The sequence below is a fragment of the Caenorhabditis elegans genome, chromosome II, assembly GCF_000002985.6.
Source record: "Caenorhabditis elegans chromosome II".
In the NCBI taxonomy this organism is placed as follows: Eukaryota; Metazoa; Nematoda; class Chromadorea; order Rhabditida; family Rhabditidae; genus Caenorhabditis; species Caenorhabditis elegans.
The window spans coordinates 12820231-12843742 of record NC_003280.10 but is presented as its reverse complement, the minus strand read 5'-3'; the positions used below and the strand labels follow the sequence as shown (position 1 = coordinate 12843742).

The 23512-nt window shown below is 38.5% G+C and overlaps 5 protein-coding genes, 1 non-coding gene and 2 pseudogenes across 9 annotated transcripts; 4 read left to right on the top strand and 4 right to left on the bottom strand.

The window, feature by feature from the left end:
• Positions 1–3585: 3585 nt before the first annotated feature.
• lgc-35 (Gamma-aminobutyric acid receptor subunit beta) lies at positions 3586–7263 on the top strand (the record flags this gene model as incomplete). 2 transcript variants are annotated; one of them, NM_001027267.5, is made up of 12 exons in its annotated part: positions 3586–3684; positions 3749–3879; positions 3949–4293; positions 4532–4650; positions 4703–4840; positions 5230–5369; positions 5451–5550; positions 5595–5676; positions 6261–6377; positions 6756–6856; positions 6922–7061; positions 7119–7263. In NM_001027267.5, 12 exons carry the CDS (start codon positions 3607–3609, stop codon positions 7173–7175), a joined length of 1548 nt encoding a protein of 515 aa, NP_001022438.1. The 2 variants fall into 2 exon arrangements, with proteins under 2 accessions (NP_001022438.1, NP_001379306.1); NM_001393216.1 differs by lacking the exons at positions 3586–3684; positions 3749–3879; positions 3949–4293; ... (3 more) ...; positions 5451–5550; positions 5595–5676 and adding an exon at positions 6102–6124 and having other exon boundaries at positions 7119–7175.
• A 655-nt stretch (positions 7264–7918) lies between these two features.
• snf-4 lies at positions 7919–10828 on the top strand (annotated as a pseudogene). The gene is made up of 10 exons: positions 7919–7937; positions 7982–8319; positions 8345–8714; positions 8984–9152; positions 9201–9575; positions 9626–9866; positions 9987–10111; positions 10172–10474; positions 10522–10611; positions 10667–10828. Coding segments are annotated over exons 1-10 (2192 nt in total).
• Positions 10829–11025: 197 nt separating this feature from the next.
• On the bottom strand, positions 11026–13067 carry bcmo-1 (Beta,beta-carotene 9',10'-oxygenase). Its single transcript, NM_064328.5, has 6 exons — positions 12827–13067; positions 11951–12781; positions 11717–11888; positions 11438–11541; positions 11272–11389; positions 11026–11224 (listed from the first exon to the last, which is right to left on the bottom strand). The coding sequence occupies exons 1-6, from the start codon at positions 13034–13036 to the stop codon at positions 11070–11072; spliced, it is 1590 nt and encodes a 529-aa protein (NP_496729.2). The 5' UTR covers positions 13037–13067; the 3' UTR covers positions 11026–11069.
• A 1323-nt stretch (positions 13068–14390) lies between these two features.
• Positions 14391–15107, bottom strand: Y46G5A.46. Its single transcript, NR_101765.1, has 2 exons — positions 14712–15107; positions 14391–14610 (listed from the first exon to the last, which is right to left on the bottom strand).
• Y46G5A.23 (FIP (Fungus-Induced Protein) Related) lies at positions 14780–15190 on the top strand (the record flags this gene model as incomplete). The annotated part of the gene is made up of 2 exons (NM_064327.4): positions 14780–14918; positions 14966–15190. The coding sequence occupies 2 exons, from the start codon at positions 14780–14782 to the stop codon at positions 15151–15153; spliced, it is 327 nt and encodes a 108-aa protein (NP_496728.1). The 3' UTR covers positions 15154–15190.
• A 1141-nt stretch (positions 15191–16331) lies between these two features.
• Y46G5A.38 (FIP (Fungus-Induced Protein) Related) lies at positions 16332–16691 on the bottom strand (the record flags this gene model as incomplete). Its single annotated transcript, NM_001276751.3, has 1 exon — positions 16332–16691. The coding sequence occupies one exon, from the start codon at positions 16689–16691 to the stop codon at positions 16332–16334; it is 360 nt and encodes a 119-aa protein (NP_001263680.1).
• Positions 16692–17909: 1218 nt separating this feature from the next.
• On the top strand, positions 17910–18197 carry Y46G5A.37 (annotated as a pseudogene). The gene has a single exon. A coding segment is annotated over exon 1 (288 nt).
• Positions 18198–19695: 1498 nt separating this feature from the next.
• On the bottom strand, positions 19696–20064 carry Y46G5A.36 (FIP (Fungus-Induced Protein) Related; the record flags this gene model as incomplete). Its single annotated transcript, NM_001267428.3, has 1 exon — positions 19696–20064. The coding sequence occupies one exon, from the start codon at positions 20062–20064 to the stop codon at positions 19696–19698; it is 369 nt and encodes a 122-aa protein (NP_001254357.1).
• Positions 20065–23512: the final 3448 nt, after the last annotated feature.

Genomic DNA, 23512 nt, shown 5'->3' with positions numbered 1-23512 from the left:
CGCCTCATCTGTTATCCTCCCTCCCTCCAAATTCTTGAAATGAGTGGGAGTAAGTACTTTTTGTGTGCTCCGGGATGCTGCGAATGACGGAGACCGCAACGATCGTGTCGTATAAAAGTAAATGTGTGGATGTATGTAATGTTGAGCACTACAAGATTGTATATTTGTTTCTTTTTTTTTGAATATTGATTTTGAGTTTTTCGATTTTTGGCAATTTTTTAAAAGTGGTGTAGTCGAATTTTTTATTGCTTTTTCAGACTCAAAATTGTCTGAAAACACCAAATTTCATAATGAAACTTCTTGAAAACTTCTCAAAAAAATAGTTATGACGGCTCAAAAAATGGCCTAAAATTAGTTAAAAATTGAAATTTTTACTCAATGTTTTGAAGTTTGTAAATTCTATTTTTTTCTCAAATTTTCATGCGAATTCTTCGAAACTTTACCTTCTATTGGTCTTCAATTTTTCTTAAAAATTTAAAAAAATCGAACTCTTCATAAAATTCTGACGCAAGAAGATGGACGGGATCTCCGAGACTCCTCCCACAAAATGGATGAGGCTTCTGAGACTCACGTGGTGCCAGAGTGTCTCGTTTCGGCTTGATCTACGTAGATCTAAAAAATGCGGGAGAAGGGACGCAGAGTTCTCAACTAATTTCACATGGTTAAGAACGTACTGACGTCACATTTTTTTGGTTAAAAAACTCCCGCATTTTTTGTAGATCAAACCGTAATGGGACGCCTGGCACCTTTTTAACCGCAAAGTTTCCCTCCAAAGTTTCAGATCAGTAATTTAGAAAATTTCACTTCCACTTTTTTACAACAAAAATAGCGCTTGTTATTGTGATCTTTGAATTCCCAAATAATTTCCTCTAAAGTCGTCGAAATTCCTCTAATTTTCCAAATTTTCTCCCGAAAACTTTAAATTTTTGATTAAAAGCTGGCTTAAAGCCCCCCCCCCCACCCCCTACACAAATGAAAGAGGGAAACAATTTGGAAATGAAACGTCGTCGTGAAAAGGAGGGGCCCCAACACAAATGAGATTCCCAAAGCACATTCTTTTATTTGTTGTTTTTTCGGCTTTTTGTCTACTTTTAACCTCTTTTTCTCCCTTTTGCTCTTCATTTTCAGCTTTTCCCGAGAGGGGGTCTCTGAAATTTGATGATTTTTAGAAGAACTTTATTCGCTTTGAGCTGTTTTTCGAGCTCTTTTGATTGAGTGAGCATGGCCAAACCCCCTTTAAAGGTGGAGTACCGGAATCTGATACTGTTTTTTTAGTCCTAAAATGACCCTAAAGTTTTGGAAAAGAGGCTCATTTTCAGATAAAACCAAAAATTTTTGCCAACTTCTCGATGTCGCAATTTTAGTCCAAAATGAGCCTTTTTTCCAGAACATTGAACCACCATAACTTGTTTTTTAAGACAGTTTCATAACGTCTCATTACGAAATTCGGTAGTTTTGAGTCATTTTGAATCTAAGTCTAAAACAACAAAGTCTCAGATTTCGGTACTCCACCTTCAAGGCGACCTACGCCTGCCATAAGGCATGCCTGCCTAAGTTTAAAAACCTAAACTCTAGTAGTCGAATGTTTTTTTGGTAAAGACCATCTAACCTCCAGGGACATTTTGTTCCAACTTGAAAAATGTGCTCGCCTCCTCTAAATAGAACCCATGGAATATGAATCTCCCCCACTGAAAAAAAGAGGAGCAGTTGATGATCGTCGTTGTCCGCAGAGCACATTCAATGCCTCACTCGGAGCACCAGAAGCTCTTTTTTATGATCTTGCTCTTTTTTTTTCTGGTGGCTGGAGCAATGTGTTTTTATTTTAGTTGCTGTTTTTTTTGTCTTTTAGCGGATTATTCAAAATTTTCCTATAATACTTTTTAGCTTTTTTTGGCTAGACACTTTCCCGGTTTTCAATAGGCAGGCACACCTAGAAATATGCCTGTCTTCCAGAGGTGTGCGGTAAATTTGCAGAATTTGCCGAACATCCCTGCTGCCTACATTGTAAAGTTTTTATCAAGTAATTTTACAATTGAAAGTTAGAAAATAGAAGCTGTAAAATTTTATTTCAAAAAATTTCAATTTTCATTTTTTTTTGCAAAACTTTAAAAAAAATATTAAAATTCCAAAAAAGTTATTCCCACCCAACTTGTTGGTTCATCTGTACCCGGCACCCATTCTCGAACATTGTGGAGAACATCAAAATGATTGACAATTGGTCGGCTTTTTTACATTCCTTTTCTTCTTCTGGGGGAAATTTTTGACAAAAGAAAAATATTTTAAAAACATTTTGGACCACTTGCTTACACCCGGCTAACTGTTTTTTTTTTAAAGTTGGCCAAAAAATTTTTAGTTTTTAAAATGTTGAAAAATTAAATTGGACTTCATTCAATTAGAAAAAAAAACTTATTTTTCTCTAATTTTTATATATTTTGGTTTCAGCTCGGCTACTAAAAAATTTTCCAAAAACATCCGACTACTGTTCACATAAATTCTTGCAGCAACGTCAGCAGCGGTGGCGGCGGAAAACCCAATTTTCAGTGTTTTTCAAATGGGAATTATTATTTTCACCAGGAAACCGATAATTTGGTTTTCTTTTGTTCACTTTTACGTACCAGTCTCTTAGCTTTCACATATTTATCCTTCTCAATTCTATATGTATTTCTTTGCGTCCAGTGATGCTCTTCTCTGTTGATTTATAACCTAACATAAAGTGAAAGTGCCACAGTTTTTGTTTCTTTTTGTGTTGAGTTCGGAAAGCGAAATAGACTTTTATTTTGTTTTTAAAAATTTAACAAAATTTATTTTATTTTGTTTTTAAAAATTTAACAAAATTTATTTTAATTTTTAGGAAATGGTTCTCTCTCGGCTCTAGCTCGCCTGACAGAAATTCATACGTCTAGAAATTCAAGTTTGCAACATTATAGTTTGTAGTTTCTAGTTTCTAGTTTCTAGTTTCTAGCTTGCCGTCTGCAATATGTAGTTTACAGTTAAAGTTGCTTTACCACTTAGGATACAAGGTATTGTTTTTAGTTAGTAATTTCATTTCATACTTTGTAGTTTGAAGAGTGTGGTTTGTAGTTTGTAGTTTGTAGTTTGTAGTTTATAGTTTGTAGTTTATAGTTTGTAATTTATGGCTCAAAGTTCGTTCCTTGGTATAATACATTTAACAATTTTAAAATGCTAATACATCAAGTCAACCATATAACTTGCAAATTTAAAATTCTAAGGTTGTAGTTTGTAGTTTTTAATCTGCAGTTTGTAGTTTGTAGTTTGCAATTTCAGAAAAACTGCTCAAACCCTTAGAAAAGCTATATAAAACTTTAATTTTTAGGACGCATTTCCAGTAGAGCTCAACAATTTGTACCCTATTTATTCTCAATTTTATCAAAAACTTACTCCCTCACGACTTCTTCTCATGATGTTCCTTCCTTCCCACTGGGCTCATAAACTAAAAAATCATGTATTTTTCTCCACTTTTTTCTCATTCTATTCTTCTCAGTTTTACATACCCTCTTCTTCACTCTACTTTTCAGTATTCCAAAAATTTTCGCAAACTTTTTGAATTTGAATTTCTTTTTGCAGAAAGTACCCAACAAATATGCGATGACGTCATTGGTTTCGAAAAGAATGGAGTTCGGGAAGATAGTGCTACTGGTGCTAGTGATTATGGAAATGGTTCAGGTGGGATTTTTTTTCGAGGATCCGAATGGAAAATTAAATTTTAGTAAGCAAAAATAATGTTAAGATTTGCTCCGGAGTCCGTGCTGCTCTGCGTCTGCGAAAAAAGTCCAACTCCGCTGATGATTCTGAGGATGAAGAGATGCAAGATGAGATTGATAATGCTATCTACGACAAGGCTTCTATTTTCGAGCAGGGGTATTGTATTTTATTTTTCTTATTTTTTTTCCTGGGATTTCTTCTAATTAAAAATCAAAAAACTTTCAGTGAAACCCACGACTTTCTGCAATTCCTACGAAGTATCAAATACGATCATCGTCAGGTGCCTGACGATGGCTATGACGGGCCAGTTCATGTGAATGTGTCCATAGTGGTCAGCAACATTCGTTCGGTGTCTGAAGTCACCATGGATTACTCCATTGAAATGTTCTATCGAGAGTCGTGGCGAGACCCAAGGCTGACGTATAGCCGGGATAAATTCAAGAATAAGACGGAGATCTCTTTGCATGAGAGTTACTCGAATTATTTATGGCATCCAGATACGTTTGTGCCGAATGCGATTTCTTCGAAGAACCCCAGAAGGCAGTCGATAACGCACAGGTCACTGTTGAGGTAGGGTTGGTTCTTCTCTGACATTTGCCGCACACCCCTGGTCTACATTAATTTTACAGTTCTGTGCTCAGTGAGCACATCGCGAATTAACTTAAAAATTGAAAAGGAACACTTCAGACTTGAGTCTAGTTGCCTGAACCTAGGTAGCCGAGCATGTAAAAAAGAAATACTGATATTAGATATGAAACATTTTAAAATTACAAATACGTAGTTTTACATTTTCTGTGGATCTTTGCAGACTTCGCAACAACGGAAGCATCCTTTACAGCAGGCGGCTCTCGTTGATACTCACTTGTGGGATGGACCTAACTCTATTCCCATTCGACACCCAGCTGTGCAAGATGGGATTCGAGAGTTGTAAGTTATTGAGTTCCAATGTTATCAATGAGACATTTTTCAAATTTTTTAGATGGTTACACCGCAGACAAGGTCAAGTATCTGTGGTCTACTGGAGCTATCCAGTCGCTGAAGCTTCATAAGATTCGGCTGCCAGATTTTCAGGTCAAGGAGGCTTATGTGACAAGTCGTGTGGAAAGTTATGCGACAGGTAGGTATTTTTATTGGCAAAAGTCTTATTAATGAATAGCAACCAGTAATCCTGCACTGACATATATTTAAAGGCTTATTGAATTGCACGAGGATTTACGTAGATCTATAAAAAATAGGGGAGAAGAGACGCAGAGTTGTCAACTGATTTTGCATGGTTAAGAACGTGCTGACGTCACAGTCTTTGGCCAAAAAATTCCCGCATTTTTTGTAGATCAAACCGTGATGGGACAGCCTGGCGTCAGGCTGACATCACGTGGAACTTTAGTAAATTTCTATCAAGTAAGTCATAAATTAGGTATCTTTATAATTAATAATATGCTACTTGGCTGGCTTAGTCTGGGAAACAGCTAGGTCACTAAATTAGAGATAATTCCAATTTCCATTCAGGTGACTATTCTCGTCTATACGTGTGCTTCGTATTCAATCGAGCAGCCGGCTTCTGCTTCCTGCAGCTAATTATTCCCTCTACAGCCGTCGTCATTACGTCCTGGGTTTCTTTGTGGATGGAGAATGAGACTTCATTCCAAGTTGGTTTTTTTTTTTTTTTTTCAAACTAATTGGAATTTGCGGAATATCGATAACAAAAATAGTAGCTAAAAAGTTTTCAGGACATGATCTCTATTATCCTGACGATTACTTTCCTGCTCTTCTCGTATAATGAAGTTATGCCACGTGTTAGTTATATCAAAGCGATGGATGTTTATTTAGGTTTGCATATTTTCAAGAATCGGACCTTCAAGTAGGCTTTTCAGGAGTTTGCTTTTGCATCGTATTTCTGTCACTGATAAAACTGGCGGCAGTGAAGTATATGCGTCAAAGGTTATTGATCACCAGGTGAGTGAATTAATTTTTTGGAAGTTATTACCTTATTTTCTATATTACTTTCATAACCAAAATACTTCAATGGAAAGTCGCCATTGAATTTTGTACTGATCAGCGCGTAGTCCCGTGAGTTGTCGGCTGCAGGTTCTTGCTACTCTTGAACTGTTTGCTCAATGCTAGCAGCCGACTCTTCACGGGTTGTCATGAAAGGTCAAACCTCATCTATTACTATCCTCCTATGTTAACCCAACCAATCATTCACCTTGTTTTCCATTTTCCGAACTAACTCATCCCTGTACAAACTGTCGCAAGTTGGTCACGAATGTACACTTACCCGTCTTGAACCAATGGAAATGATCGAGATGATGCCGACGAGTATCTCCGCGGACAATTTCACAACAGTCACAACTTCCGAGGTTCAGGACGCGTCGCTGAAAATGGATGTGGAGAAGAGCCCAGAGTGAGGAACAGTGTGCATGGGAGAATGCATTGTGGTTTACTTCTTTTTCTATCCATCTTTCTGATATTTTGTGAAAATGATTTTTTGAATATATGAAGCTTAGAAAAGAATACGCTAATTAAGTAAAAAACTTCAGAGACACATCTATTGTCGCCGCTGGAATGCTACCAATGTTACGTCTGGTAAATGGAATCGGGTCGCCGGCGGTTAATGGATCCGAAGGGTTTACGTATGAGAATCCTGCAGTTAAAAAGTTAGTTTTTAATGAGAAATTCAAGGAGCAGCCGACATTCTACGGGTTACTTCCTGATGAGGCATATGCTGCTGGCCACATAGGTGATTGAGATACCCCATGAGGTGTCGGCTGCTAGCCTCTTAGATAGGTCGTTGCGATGTCCTGTTACATGTCGGCTTCTTGCGTCTTGGAAATCACAGGGGTAGTTTCCATTTCCCATTAGGTGTCCGCTGCCGACCTGCTATGTCCCGTGAAGTGTCCGCTGCTGCCCCACTTCTTAGAAAAATGAAAACTAGAAAACAAAAGTGAACAGCCGACACCTCACAGGCCTGCGTGTTGACCAGAGAAGCAGCCGACACTGTACAAGTCCCTTTTTCCAATTTTCACTAGTTTTAGAGTTTCCATGTCCCCGGACACGTTTACCCAAGTTCAAATGGAAACAAATGGATCAATGTCACCGGTTTGCCGGCAAAATCGAGCAAAGGATAATGGAAACGGTGAGGATTTTATTTCCGAGAAATCTGGTTTTTTTTTTGTTTTTTTTTAATTCAAAAATTTCCAGTTTCCCAATCCTCCAACTGTTTTGAATTCTCACCAACGTTCATGCATCGGTTCCACTGGATCACGCAAATGACGTTTTTCTTCGGTTTTGTCATTTTCTGCTTATTCTACTTTCTTGTCTACCCAAATATTCACACGCAGGTCATTTTTGCAAATTTTTTTGGTTTCAATAAAAAATCTGAAATCTTTTTTTTGCAGATAACCGATGACGATTGTGATCGACAAATGGCTGAGTGGTTCGCAGAAATTCATTGAGAAATTGTTTTCAAAGAAGTTATTTATATTAATTGTATTTATTTTTATGAACATTGCATAACAATCGGGTTGAATGAATAATAATTTCTATAACTTTATTTTTAATATCGAGAGCAGCTGACATTTCACAGGAGCGCGGGGGCTTCCTAACTATCATCGGCCGACATTTTGTGGGTCCACGCAGGAATGTAAGGTGTCGGCTGCTTTTTTCCAGATGCCAAAAACATGAGTAGCACGTAAAAATTCGGTGCAGCCGACACTTAACAGGCCTGAAAAAATTGCTGGGCACCTTCGAAGGGTTTCCAAAAAGTGCAGCCAACCTCGACATGTTCGTCCAACATAGTTCATGTTGTGGTTGCACCCCACAGGCAATGAAGTGCGTTGCGTCTGACATGTGACAGGCTCGCAGTTGAACCCGTATATTGTCTGCCGCACCTGTCTTGGCATTTCCTGCAGCCGACAATTTTTTGGTGGTCATGTGAAATGTGAATGCGTCTGACAATTCACGGGATAGATTTTTGATTGGGGTAGTTTTTTAAATTAAAATTTTTTTTTAACAAATTGAAATAATTTTACCGTGAAACACTCCCCCCTCACCCCCCCCCCTTTCCAGAAAGCCACATGAAGCTTGCTTCCGGAAAAATTCATTTATTTCCTTATTGTTCGTTTTCTCTGGCAGCATTTATTGTTGCGAAACTTCTGTATCAACAACATTCGAAACCAGATTCCTATCAAAAAAGAATATGTCGACGTCGAATCCAGGTAACTTTCCGATTAACTTCTTCAAAATTCTTTAAAATTTCCAGATAACTCCACTGACAGCCCACCAGACGTATCCAAGACGGGTGATACTTATAAAAGTGGAACACAAACTACAAATACCGATTCCCTGGAGACGAAACTATCAGATGATGGTCCTAAGAAAACGGTGGATTTGAGTCTTATTCCAACTGTTTCGCAGAACATGGAGAAAGATAAAGATAATACAACATTGGATGAAGACAGAAAGTTTGATACTGGAGTAGGTATAGCGGACATCTTGCGGGACCAAGCAAAGCGGGCGGCAATGCAAAGGGGGTCCTGTGAGACGCCGGTCACTAATTCTGCCAACCTGTAAAGGTCCCTAGCAACCGACACCATACAGGTACGAATCTCTTTCTGAATTCCAGATCGAGTTCCTTCTCAGCTGCCTCGGAATGTCCGTCGGCCTTGGAAACATTTGGCGTTTCCCGTCCCGTGCCTATGAAAATGGTGGTTCGGTCTTTCTCATCCCGTACATCACATGTGCATTGCTCTTCGGTCTTCCCGGTGTCTACTTGGAGTTTGCGATGGGTCAATATCAAGGAAGATCGCCTCCGTTTGTGTATCGAAGAATCATGCCAGCGCTGGAAGGGTTCGGATGGGTGGCTGCGTGTTTGGCGACAATTGTGAGCATTTAATTCATGCTTCTCATGTCATGGATCAGTGTCTACATGTATAATGTGGTCATTGGGAATTCCGGATATTGGAGTCACTGTGAAAATAAGTGGAACGATAGATGTAAGTTGCTAATAACGCGGCCGACATCTTACAGGCCATGAGCATTCAGTAGTAATGATGTGAAAAGGAAATTCTGGCACTTACTAGTTAGCTGGTTCCTGAATTTGCTTTCGCGCTCGACATTTTACAGGTTTAAAATTTTGCTTTATTTCTTTTCATTTGGTGCAGCCGACACTTAACAGGTATCATCATTAGTCCGGCGCAGCAGCCAAGCAAGTACTCTGCGGCACACATGTCACGGGCTCGCACCTACTGCGTAACTTTTTCAGCGACCTGCTTCGACATTCCCGCTCAAAAACGATGTAATGGTGCGAAGCCCTTCGGCTGGAACCTCACAAACCCCATCCCGAAGCGACTCATCTTCATGAACGGGTCTTGCCACGACTTTAAAGACTATGCAAATGTAAACCTCACAGGTGCCTCTGAGCAGTTTTTCAAGTTGGTTTCCTTTTCATATTTCCATCTGTAAAAACTCAAAATTTTCAGCAACTACATTGTAAAACCTTCAAAGGGACTATTGGACATCAACTCTATCAACTGGCCAATTTTCATTGCGATGTCTGTTGGCTGGACTTTGACTATTCTTTTGATATTCAAAGAATGAAGTTCATTAGAAAAATATCATATGTCACCGTAATTCTTCCGTATATCCTTATCATTGTGTTACTCATTCGTGGAGTAACCTTGGAAGGCGCCGGTGATGGGCTCAAGTATTTTTTGGCAAGAACGGATTGGGTGGCACTATACAACTTTAAAACCTGGAGCGCTGCGCTGACTCAATTGTGCTTCTCTTTGTCAATTGGTTTTGGTGTTCTCATGAATACTGCATCCTATAACAAACAGAATCATCGATGCTTTCGGGTTAGTTGTAGCGGTTTTTTTTGTAGCAATTGATGAATCAAATGATTTAGGATGCTATTTTCCTAATAATAGGCGACACTGCCATGTCCTTAATCGGTGGAGCCGCTGTTTTTTCAACACTTGGGTATTTGGCCCGAGAACGTGGAGTTACTGTAGATAAAGTCGTGACGGATGGAACGACGCTTGCATTTATCGCCTACCCGGATGCAATGAATCAAATGCCGTTTCCCGGGCTGTGGAGTTTCCTCTTCTTCTTTATGTTGTTCTTGTTGGGGATTAGTACGTTGCTTGGTGGGTACTGTTCATCTGTTAGGCGGCCGACATTTCACGGGTCCGCCGCTGGACCCCAATCGATGTCTGCTGCGTACTAGACATGGGCGTCCAAGAAGCGCTTTATAAAGTTTTTTGCAGTTATTGTCGAGGTGATGTGCACGTGCCTTTGTGACAAGTTTCCTCGACTTCGCGAGAAACGAGTCTTCGTGGTGATTGGAGTCTGTTTCCTTCTTTTCTTGTGTGGTGTCATCCTGACAACTGACGTAAGTTTAAACATTAGCCATAATGCCTCAGACAGTTCAAATTCTTCTCACATTTTCCAGGCTGGAATCTACTGGTTCGCGCTCTTTGACGAGTATGGCTCAGGATTCGGAGCGTTGATATCGGCTACCTCTATGTGCATTATCATTTCCTACATCTATGGAATGCGAAACTTCCGGGCGGATATCGCGTCAATGTTGGGTCGTGGAACGCGAATTTCAAACATTTTCGGCCACAACAGCCCGTATTATGGATTCAATTGGATGTTCATTATGCCGATTTTTGGATGTGTATTGATCTTTTTGACGGCTAACCGAGGCTATCCGTTCAAAGGAGAATCAGCTGTTTATCCAGTTGTTTTTGATGTGAGGACATGCTCATCAATTAAAGAAACTTTTTTTTTTACCTTCAGATCGTCGGATGGCTTTTGGCAGTGTTTCCGTTTATGATGGTCCCGGTAATTGCGTTGTGCACTTATATGGATTTCAAAAAGCGTGGAATTGTAAGCGTTTTTTTTTCGAATTTTTGGCACTTCAACAAAAAACTGCAATTTTCAGCCGATTCGCGGGATGTTCTTGCTCCAAAAGAGCCATCCATCCTACCCAAGAATCTCGAGAGGCTGGTCAGAAGAGAAGCGGAGTGTCGGAGCACAACTCCCATCGTTTGAGCCCGGAGAAGAAGAGTTTAAGAGTCAAGAGCCAGGCTATGGGCCAGTGTGAACAATTTTTTTGGAAATGGATTTACATAAATAACTCGTTTGTGATTTTTAAATAAATGATTTTCAGTGGATACATCAGAGTCAATTTCTAGTACTGGTATGATCAATGTACTACATTGATCATACAGTAACCCTACAAAAATCTTCCCGTACATCCGTACATCAAAAAATGTACGGTAACAGTCTACATGCATATTGAAACAATTTTATTAATTATCATATTTATACATTAGGTACAGTATTCAATTCTTGGGTTTGTAAAAAGCATGAAATCCAAGTGGAATTCTGGCCTCTGGAATCTCAAATCTTGCTGTTTCCTCTAGAGTTTTTGCGTCCAAAATCAGCACAAATGGGACTTGTTTTTCAGAACTGGACATAATTGGAACAATCAGAATTCCTGAAAAAAAAAACTTTTTATAAGTAGATCCTCTTTAAATTGCCTACCATCATCCTCCTCGATGCCCTCGGGATTTGGGACAAAAATGGGCTCCCCGCAGATTTGATGCGGGTTCTCGCGATTCCAAATCAAGTGGTTTCCGAATTTCAAGTCAGCTTTGACAACCTGAATTTATATTGATTTTGCTTAGAAATTTTTTTTGAAAATACCAACCCCAGCGAGATTTCCATCAATTCTTCCAAAAACAGTGGATCCGAAGACGTATCTATATTCTTTCATGTTGATTTTTTCCCAATGATAGCGAGGGAATTCCATGGCTGAAAATTTCAGGATTTTTTGTGGTTCGTAAGAAAACAAAATTTTTCTGTAATATTAAAGTTACGTTACTTCAATTTACTAGATTTTGGAAAGTTTCGAAACATTCCAAAGAGGTTCCACAGTTGGGATCTTTAAAAGGCATCACACAGCCTCAAATATTTTAATAAAACTTACAAGTCTCGCAAACCCGTCTCTCTGTAAGCCTTATCGATCCGTCATCCTGAAGAATTGATGTACATCCACTCGCCCAGGGTACAGACTTGAGGAGATTGTCTCCAGGTTTTGCGGAACTTGAAACTGACATTGGAACTATGACACGTGTGAGGTATGGCAGGAATTTCGCGTCCTGGAAATGTTTTCATTGGGATCATATCTCGTTATTTTAAGGTGGTTAATGTTTAAACTTACATATTGAAATTCTCCGGTCTTCATGTTACTTATCAGCAATGTATCGAACTTCCCTGCATTTTCAATTCTACAGTAATCCATCACTAGACATCCATCTTTCTCGAAAGTGTTGGCATGATGAAATGTAAAGAATGGATTCATTTTCAGCGTCAGCGGTAGTTGCTCTCCAGTTTTCTTGTTCAAAATGAAAATGCTCACATCCTTATCACCATGCCATTCCAAGCAGTCATGGTAGGTTGCACGAACAAACTCGCTCAACAGATACTTCTGAAGATGAAGCCGTACAGGCGACTCGAACATCACTAAATAGTTTTCTGACATTCCAAATGAGTGCATATATGTGGGGTATAGGGGGTCAGATGCCTTGATCTCTCCGATCTTTGAAGTATGCTCCCAGGAGTGATCGTTTTCGGATTTCTGATTCTTCGGGTTCTTAGTAACAGTGAAGACATGTGCAGATTCAGGTCCAAATCGGGATCCAATATTGTAGACGTCCCCGTTTTCATCATAAAGTTGATGGGCGGTGCAAGAGTGGACTGCAACGAATTTCGAAAAATCAGCTGCTTCCAAAGTCTTCAGCGTATCCAAATCAACTCGATACATGTGTGGTGTCTCTGTGCACGCATACAACGAATCCCCAACCGGAGTGAATGCCACGTTGGAATTGTCATGTTTCTCTGAGTGATTCATGAATTCCGAAAAGTATTTCGAGAAAATAGTCTTGCATGGGTCCGGGAAGCTTAGAGTACCAAATGTTCCAGCCACTATTCTCTGCGCTTCCACAGTCTTGGTGTAGGCTTCCGATTCCAGGTATCGAGCTGAGTAGAACATCTGGAATGTTGGCACATTTTTAGAATATATTTTACAGTTTCCTACCTTTCCATCCTCAAAATGATATCTCTGCATAAAACCGAGTCCATCGAACCAATGCTTGTATTCTTCCTCTCCAACGGTGAACATTCCTGGACCATTACGAAGCATTGTTCCCGTTAGGTAACTTGGCACTGAGCCAACTTTTTTGCACTCTTTGGGTTCTGGGACATTCTCAAAGTTGTGGAATAGACGGGGGAATCCTTCAGCTTCCATTTTTTAGAACAATAAAATGTCAACAAAATGAAAAGAAAATATAGAGTTAGTTCACACAATTTTTTACTTCTTTATATACACCTAAATCTTATCTCCCACTATATTATTTTTTAACTACAAACACAATGTAGTACCCTTGTTTCAAGAGAAACAGACAGTTATACAGTAACCGGACACATTGTGTCCATAGAAAGAGATTGGAGACGGCAGACATTATCACAAAGGAGTTTGTGATGAGTTTTTGAAATGGGAGATCGAATTTTTGAAAACAAGAGGAAAATTGTTGTTTGTGTTCATATGTATGTCGACTTTGTTTTAGGTGCTCAACAAATCTCATCCTTAGGATTTTTGACATAAATGACACCAAAAAATATCACATTTTAAAAAGTTATGAAATTTTTCTAAACTTTTTTTTTGATTATTTAAATTTGTCAACAATAGTAAGCAAATACAACGGCTGAATTATGCTTGAATTCCCTAGCACATAAATGACTTAAATTCGGTTTTTTTTCCTGTGATTCATTTTTTTCTTGTTATGTACATATATATTTCGAAAAATCGTTGTTAAAATTTCTGGCTTTTTCCCACAACAAATTAGTTTTGAAATGTTAATTTATTTTAGGTCAACTTTACAGTATCAGCGGATCAAGTTTTCTTTTCGGGAAAAACAATTTCTGAGCATTTGCTAAAAATTGTTTAGAGTTATATAATAAAAATATACATGGCAATTTGAATACAGTGCATTTTTCTTTCCACTTCTACGACTTTAAAGGGGGCGCATTTATGCGCGATGGTCTCGACACGCGCCACCCATTGATTTTTGGGGTGCGTGGCGAGACCAATGCCGGGACCATCGCGCGTAAATGCGCCCCCTTTAAAGTCGTAGAAGTGGAAAAAATACACTGTATGTCATTGTTTTCTTTTAAATTTAAAAATACTTGTTTTATTTATAAGTTTTAAACGATTTTCGAGGCACTTGGGGGTTTCATCATATTGAACGGTATTTTTATTTTTCATTTTTGATACTTCGCAGCAAGTATTTGTATACGTTATACATATATCTTTCATTAATCCCCCATATGTGTTTTAATATCGTAAATGGTACACAATAGTTTAGTGCATAGATAGAAATCTTTTGCTTGCTTCATCAATTTTCATAGAAATAGAACAAACCTATTCATTACCACATATTTTTTACTAGAATTTTTTTTCTTTTCTGTCATGAAAATGCATTAAAAAATATTATGCAACTCATGGAGGAGCATTTAAAAAGCCACAAAACTGATGTGTTCGTTGCTTCTGATGGTATTATTATCCGAATCGATCTGCAATAACTTTGCACTAGTCACTGGTGATGATGAGAGATGTTTCAAAAAGCTTAAACTTGATCGTTCAACAGATGGCCTTGGTGGAGCTGGCGGTTTCAGGCAGAGGTGGGCGAGATGGCCTTGGGAGTCACGGGTGCCTGTAGGGACAAGGAGGTAAAGAATGATGTTGTGAAAAAGCTCAAATATCAAAGTTTCTGGTCGAGAAGGTCGTGTTCTTACTTCTCAGAATCTTATATCAATATTTTTCTGAAAAAATTCAAAGTGCAATAAATCGTCATCATTTAACAACTGTTCCGCTGATTCCAAGATACATAGAAAGAAAAACCTATTCTTTCAAAAAAACATACATTTTACAACTCCATATTGCGGAGGTTGGCTATAAAACTGCTCTCAGCGCTCGATATTTTGCAGAAAAATGAAGCATTTACTTTTGTTTTCGATTTTCCTGGTGGCCATCGTCAGCAGTAGTATCACATTTGATCATTCTGAAGACTGCGACGATGATGATTATGGAAATGATGGTGGTATTGTGCTTGGTGGTGGTGGTGGAGGAGGTGAGCATTTTTTAGTCCTTTGATGCTCTAATTTTTGAATATTTCAGATTCTTGCGAAGACGGAGGTGAGCAACAAGTCGTGCTGATCGGCCAAGTTTTGGGTGGCGGCGGTGGTGGTGGAGGTCGCCGTCATCACAGAGGTCATCGTCATGGAGGTGGAGGACACAGACATGGTGGTCATCGAGGTGGTGGTGGAGGACGTGGGATGGTAATTGGCGCCGAGAGACCTCAATAATTGAACTGTTATAAGGGAAATGAAGTCGTATTTTTTTAGTATAAATTTTTGATAACTGCAAATATGTCAATTCTACAATTTCTCTTGATTTTGTATTTGACCGGAACCTTGCAGTATTGTGAAAGAACTAAAATATTTCTTTTTGGTACCGTATTCCCTCTGTTAGTATTGCACCCCAACTTTGATAGCTTATATCTTATTTATCGTTTTTTCGATTTAAAAATTGCCAACTGACGAAATATTTATTTCTTTTCTTTTTCTATCGTTTTGTAGTTAATAATTTATTTATATCTTCAAAATTAATTGAGATATAACTTTCTAAAGTGAAATAGCGGGTATATTTTAAATTAAATGTTAGACGTTCTTGTATTAGATGAATATGAAATATGCCATATTATTTAAGTTGTTTATTATTTTGATGTTTCTGATAACTTGGTGCAAATCAGGGGGTGAGCGGCAAACGATTTTTTCCGGCAAATTGCCGGAATTTAAAATTTCCTGCAAACCGGCAAACCGGCATATTGCCGGAATTGAAATTTCGGCAAATTGTCGGAATTGATAATTTCCGGCAAATCGGTACATTGTCGGAATTGAAGTTTTCGGCAAAATGCCGGAATTAAACATTTCGGCAAATCAGCAAACCTCCAATTTGCCGTTTTGCCGAATTTGGCAGAAAACGGCAATTTGCCGAAAATTTTTGGCAAATGGTTGTATTGCAAATTTTTTTGAAGGAAATTTCCGAATTTCAATTTCAATTCTATGAATCCATTCTATGAATGTTCCTACGTATAATTTGAAAAGTAAGCAAATTCTATGAAAATGTCTAAAGAAAACGGGAAAAAAGTTTCAAAATGGCACAGTTTTAAGTGTTTCAGTGTTATGAAAAATTCCTCTTAGCATTTCTGGCAAATTTGATATCCGGCAAATTGCCGAAATTGAAAATTGACGGCAAATTGGCAAACCGGCAATTTGCCGATTTGTCGAACGGCAAGTCCTAGTACATGTTTCTCAAAAATAGTACATGTTTCTCAAAAACACTTCTAAACAAAAAACATTCATCAAAATATATATATATATATATCACTTTATTAAACCGTTCACAGTATTGCAATGGTAAGTTAAACCCGCTTCTATACACAAATGTTCTACAAATAAAAAATGTACAAAGCTCATAAATATTATCCTCTTCCAGGACATCCATGTCCATTACAGAATAGGTATATGCCGTTTTCCTTAGTGCCAATAAATGAGTTTCCTTGGGAGTCGTAGTTAATGCCGTTGGAGTAGGTTTGAGTGTAATACGGTTGTTGGGCATACGAATTTTGGTAGTAATAGTTGTTATTATAGCCTTGCCTCTGGTACTGGTACGGACTACGGTAGCCTTGGTAGTAGTTGTTTTGATAAGTTGCATAGCCATTGCGATTCGGATAATTGTAGTTTCGATAATTGTTATAATAACCATTACCATATGGTCCAGCTTCCACAAATCCATTGAACAGACACAGCGAGACGATAACGCATGTGATAAGGGATAACATTTTTGTGAGGGGGGTGGGGGGGGGGGGGTGATAAGTTTTTGATGAACGAAGAGAGAAGCTTTTATATATGAAGAGTGACGTATTTGGCTTCTCGTGAGAAAAAAAGGGGTGGAGTAGCACATTTGAGAAGCCGAATTTTTGGGTCAAAAATAGGAGGGGAAAATGATCATTTGGTATTTAGTGGCAAGGTCAAAGAGATACGTAGAATGTGATTTATTGAAGTGATAGTATGGGAATGTAGGTTTTGGGAGCTTTGCAGGTTTGAAGATTTAAAAGCTTCAAGTGACTCTAATATCGAAATATTAAATGTTTCCGTAAAAAAGTACCAAAACGACAAATTATGCCAATATATGCCAATATTGAAAATAAAACATTTTTGAAACTTGGGAAATTGCCGAAAAATTCCAACAATAGGCAGTATTGGCAATTTGAAAAGTTGCCGAATTTTTTTATTGCTGAAAATTTCCCTGGGAAGGATGTGAAATTTTCAATACAACAGAATACTTGCCGATTTGCCGATAAATTATCGGTTTGACGATTTGCCGGAAATTTTCAATTCCGGCGATTTGCCAGAAATTTTCATTTTTGGCAAATTGCCGATTTGCGTTTGCCGAATATCAGATTTGCCGGAATTGTTTAGAGGGATTTTTTATGATAAGGAAACACTTAAAACTGTGTCTTTTTGAAATTTTTCCTTACATTACAAAATAGATGTGGTAACATTCATAAGATGCGTTTAATTTTGTCATTTGAAATTGAAATTCTGAAATTTCCAAAAAAAAGTGCGACATCACAATTTGCCGGAAATTTCAATTCCGCCAATTTGCCGATTTGCGGGAAGTTTCAATTCCGGCAATTCGCCGATTTGCCGGAAATTTTCAATTCCGGCAATTTGCCGATTTGCGGAAATTTCAATTCCTGCAATTTGCCGGTTTGCCGGAAATTTTCAATTCCGGCAGTTTGCCGATTTGCCGGAAATTTTCCGGCAATTTGTCGATTTGCCGGAAAAAATCATTTGCCGCAGAGTTTTTAATTTCTATTGTGGTCTCAAAAAAGCAAATATATTTTTTTACGTGAAAAACACAAAAAATACAAAATTTGAATTCCCGCGGAAGTTCAAATCGATATTTTTTTCAGAAAATTGAATTTTCAAAATTCATTTCATAAATTTTCAATTGGTCTCGCTGTGAGCAAATATCGTGTTGACGGTGTGACAATATGTGCTTTTGTAAAAGGAAAACTGAGAGTAAGGAAGATGCAGTTGATTCAAATAAGCGAGGTGAAAATAATTGTCGTGAGCAGCCACCGCCAGCTCAGCCGGTCCCACCGCCTCAGGACACTGAAAAGAAGCTGAAAAGTGCACCACGGGAGGCTGTTTTCAGTAGGAAGAAGGCCAGAAAAGTCCGCGAAGATGACACAATTACACATATTCCTGATGATATGCCCGACTTGGAAATCAATCGAGAACATACGGAACCATTCTACACGGATGAGCAACTCATGTAGATGTTTCTTTGGTAATTTATCACTGGTTTTGAATAAAGTTTGAGAATCCAGTAATTTTTGTACATCCATAAATTCCGCTCTAGGGCAAGCTTTATAATATTAGGAACAATTTACAATGGTATTATTCGAAAGTAGCTTGGCAATAAACTACGATATACTTTTCGATATTCACTTTCAGTTTTTTTGATTAAAAATATTTTAACCAAAGAACCACCAGTTCATTTTGATCGTGATGATCTTTTGTGTTCACTTTCAAAAATGAGAACGTGACTTTCAGCATGTAACAAACTAACACAGATTTTTGAAGATTTTTTTCTTTCAGTTGCTTCTTTTTGGACGGTAGTAACAATAACATTTTGGTTTGGCTGTTCTCTAAACCATGGGTTTATTGAAGTAAAATCTTTCTTACAAATAGAATAGAGGGTAGGTTTATTGGAATTTTCGGGAACATCCACTGAATCTTCAGATAAGATCAAAGGCTCAAAAGTTCGGAGTGTCAGGAAAAGGAGATGGGCGGGATTGTGTGGGGACTTAAAGATAGAATGTTTTCATTTTAAATATCTCTCCATGACTTCTAACATTTTTGTAAATTTTCATACGCAAAATTGAATTCCTATTTGAACCTACCAAAAAATAAATCCCGAGTTTTTTATATTAGCCAAGGCTTGGGCCTAAGACTGAACCTAAGCCTGAGCCTGAGCCTAAGCCTAAGCAGAAGCCTAGGCATAAGCCTAAGTCTAAGCCTAAGCCTAAACTTATGCCTAAACTTTAGTCTAAGCCTAAGCCTAAGCCTAAGCCTAAGCCTAAGCCTAAGCTTAAGCCTAAGCCGACGCCTAATCCTAAGCCTTAGCCTGAGTCTAAGCCCAAGCCTCAGCCTAAGCCTAAGCCCAAGCTTAAGCCCAAGCCTAAGCCTAAGGTCTCAGCCTCAGCCTAAGCCCAAGCCTGAGGTCTAAGCCCAAGCCTCAGCCTAAGCCTAAGCCAAGCCTAAGCCTGAGTCTAAGCCTAAGCCTAAACATAAATATAAGCCTAAGCCTTAGCCTAAGCCTGAGTCTAAGCCAAAGCCTCAGCCTAATCCTAAACCCAAGCCTAAGCCCAAGCCTAGGCCTAAGCCTAAGCCTAAGCCTAAGCCTAAACACAAGCCCATTCCTTTTTGTCACTAAGTACCGGAAGATATCCTTCTTCCGTACCCGGTATCCATATCAATTGCGTAGTCTAGCCAATAAATATGTAAACCCAATAAAATCCCAAATGATAAGGTACGCGCAAGAACTAGGTTGAAGTTTAGCGATCAAGTCAGAACGGATACAGAGATTTTTGAAAACATTTTGGGGTTTAAAATAAAATATTTACTGTTGCCGAAAATCCTCTGGCAGAAAACAATATTTATTTCGAAAAATATCAAATTGTCCAATAGGTAGGTCAAAAACCCGTTCAATATATAGTGAAAGTGGTCGTGGTAATAATGTACATACAAATAAAATCATCTTAAACATAAAAATTAACCTCTTCCCACGCATCCTCGACTGCTACAGAAGATGTAGAGCCCGGTGTCTCTGGCTCCAATATATCCATTTCCGTGAGAATCCACGTGGATTCCATTTCCAATGTAGCGATCTCCACCGTAGTAGGGCTGGGCTTGAGCGTAGGTGTTTTGGTAGTAGTTGTTGTAACCATTACCGTACCCCTGGTAGGCTTGTCGCTGGTAAGGGTTACGGTAGCCTTGATAATAGTTGTTACGATGTTGGTTGTTGGAATAGTTTAGAGAGTTGTAGTTGCGGTGATTATGGCCATTACCATATCGATATAGCTGAGCATCTACAGTGAACACATAAACAAGCGCGATGAGGCAAGAGATAAGGGAGAACATTCTTGGCTGATAAGGGATGATGAGTGATAAGAACAAAATGTTGGTTTGTATTTATACTGAATGCCTCGGTGTGTATGAAGTGCGTGACTAAGCTACTCGTGAGAAAAGGGGGTGGAGTATACATTAGTTGCCACTTTTTGGTAGTAGTCAGATAGTGATAAGAGTTGGATTGATCATTTAATGGTATTTGGGGGGAATGAGAGGAGATGAGAAGATTTTGTTTGAATTTTGTAGTCTGCGGTTTAGATTCATATTCTCACATTCGAAACGTGAGAACTTGGAGGGGACAGTAAGACCTTACTGAAAGGAGGAAGGGGTGGGCGGCAAACGAATTTTTTCCGGCAAATCGGCAAATCAACAAATTGCCTGAATTGAAAATTTCCGGCAAACCGGCAAATCAGCAAATTGCCTGAATTGAAAATTTCCGGCAAACCGGCAAGTCGGCAAATTTCCAGAATTGAAAATTTCCGGCAAATCGGCAAATCGGCATATTGCAGGAATTGAAAATTTCCGGCAAATCGGCAAATTGCAGGAATTGGAAACTTCCGGCAAATCGGCAAATTGCCTGAAGTGAAATTTCCGGCAAATTGGATAATCGGCAAATTGCCGGAATTGAAAATTTCGGGCAAATCGGCAAATTGGTGGAATTAAAAATTTCCGGCAAATTGCAGGAATTGAAAATTTCCGGCAAATCGGCAAATCGGTAAATTTCCAGAATTGAAAATTTCCGGCAAATCGGATAATCGGCAAATTGCCGGAATTGAAAATTTCCGGCAAACCGGCAAATCAGCAAATTGCCTGAATTGAAAATTTCCGGCAAACCGGCAAGTCGGCAAATTTCCAGAATTGAGAATTTCCGGCAAATCGGCAAATCGGCATATTGCAGGAATTGAACATTTCCGGCAAATCGGATAATCGGCAAATTGCCGGAATTGAAAATTTCGGACAAATCGGCAAATCAGCAAATTGCCTGAGTTGAAAATTTCCGGCAAACCGGCAAGTCGGCAAATTTCCAGAATTGAAAATTTCCGGCAAATCGGATAATCGGCAAATTGCCGGAATTGAAAATTTCCGGCAAACCGGCAAATCGGCATATTGCAGGAATTGAAAATTTCCGGCAAATCGGCAAATCGGTAAATTTCCAGAATTAAAAATTTCCGGCAAACTGGCAAATCGGCAAATTGCAGGAATTGAAAATTTCCGGCAAATCGGCAAATCGGTAAATTTCCAGAATTGAAAATTTCCGGCAAATCGGATAATCGGCAAATTGCCGGAATTGAAAATTTCCGGCAAACTGGCAAATCGGCAAATTGCAGGAATTGAAAATTTCCGGCAAATCGGCAAATCGGTAAATTTCCAGAATTGAAAATTTCCGGCAAATCGGATAATCGGCAAATTGCCGGAATTGAAAATTTCCGGCAAACCGGCAAATCGGCAAATCGGCAAATTACCAGAATTGAAAATTTCCGGCAAATCGGCAAATTGTGGTTTCGCACTTTTTTTTTGGAAATTTCAGAATTTCAATTTCAAATGGCAAAATTAAATTTGTCGACAAATCAGTTTGCCGAACGGCAATTGCCGCCCATCCCTGGTTTAAATGTTGGTGACCAAAAAGCCCTGTGGAATAGAAAAAAGTGGCAAAATATTTGCAAGACTTTGCCCAAGTTTGACTCAAGTTTGAACCTTGTCAGAGTTCGCGCAAAACTTTTCTTATGCTGAAGCATAGACTAAACTACACAAAAATTGAGCGTGACTTGATCAAATTTTGCCAAAGTCTTGCCTAACTTTTTCCGAGGGATGTGTGACAAATCTCAAAATTTACCGAACCTGACAAATTCGGCAAATCCGGCAAATTTGCCGTGCTGAGCAAACTCCGAAAAATTTGGAAATTTTTGATATTTCGACGAGCACCAAAGTTAATGAATTCTTAGCACAAGTTTGATTTTTGAATAGCGTCCAAATTTTTAAACTCCTGCTTGCCAATTGTTGATACAAGTTCACATAGCGAATTTTTAGTAGATCTGCAACATTTTGGTCAACAATCAGATCACTGAAACAAGCAAACAACTTTTCAACTTTTCAAGAAGGACCGCGAGACGAAAACGACATTGGTTAATACTTTTCTAGGTTCAAAATGTTTTTTTTTTTTGAAAGATCAGTGTTTTGTTTTAAAAAGTCGCTTGGATCCTTAGCAAAATGAATCAGCATCAGACAAAGATCACAGATTCTTCTCGAAAAGTCGACTAATTCCTTCTGACAGCCCATCTATGAAAATTAGGCACATGGCTAATTAATTATCATTGATCACTTGTAAACATCATTGATACAACTAAATGAAACGAATCTTTTTTTGGACGGAGGTTTGATTGAAATTAAGAAGAACAAAATGTTGCTGGTATCTAGAAGATCAAAATGGTTCATGTCGGGTCAAATTAGCTACCTTGGCCAATTTAATTACCTTGATTTTGAATGCTTCTACAACTCAAAAACACTGGTAAGACACACCAAACATCAAATTTCAGTTTTAAAAAAACGTGGCCGATTTGGTAAAACCTAATTGAATTAATGTAAGGTTCAATAGGTTGGTACTAATTTGTAACTTATCTGATCTAATTGAACAGATAATGTTTTGGATATCACAAAATGTTTCGAATTTTCGAAGGGAATTGAGTGGAGGATGGAAATAAATTGAGTTATGCAAGGCACTTTTGGGTGCTGAAAACTATAATGTAGATAAATATTTATCTGAAAGTGTGTTCTACTGTCAAACAGAAGGCACCTGATACGAGGCTTATACTACAAACTTATAGAGTAATGAACTGATTATGAGTTAGTATTATTAATTAGTCATAACTGAGAACCAGGGATGGGCGGCAACTGAACTTCGACAAATTTCTTTTGTCGATAAATTCGGCAAATGCCGGTTTGCCGGTTTGCTGAAAATTTTCAATTCCGGCAAATTGCCGGTTTGCCGATTTACCGTTTGCCAGATATCAGATTTGCCGGAAATGTTCAGAGGGATTTTTTTATAAGACGGAAACACTTAAAACTGTGTCTATTTGAAATTTTTTCCAGTTTTCTTTAGATGTTTTCATAGAATTTGCTCACTTTTCGAAATAGATGTAGGAATATTCATAGGATGTGTACAATTTTGTCGATTGATATTTAAATTCTGAAATTTAAAAAATGTGCAAAACCTCAATACGGCAAAAATTTTCGGCAAATTCGGCAAATCGACAAGTTGCCGGTTTGCCGATTCGCCGGAAACTTTCAATTTCGGCAATTTGCCAAATTGCCGATTTGCCGAAAAAAATCGTTTGCCGCTTGCCTCTGGTAGATTCATGTCGGGTGCACATTTAAATTCAAGTCTTCTATTATTTTTCCCACAAAATACTTTCATTCTAGCCTGTTTCTTACTTCAATTTCTTTCTAGAATCTCAGAGTCCTT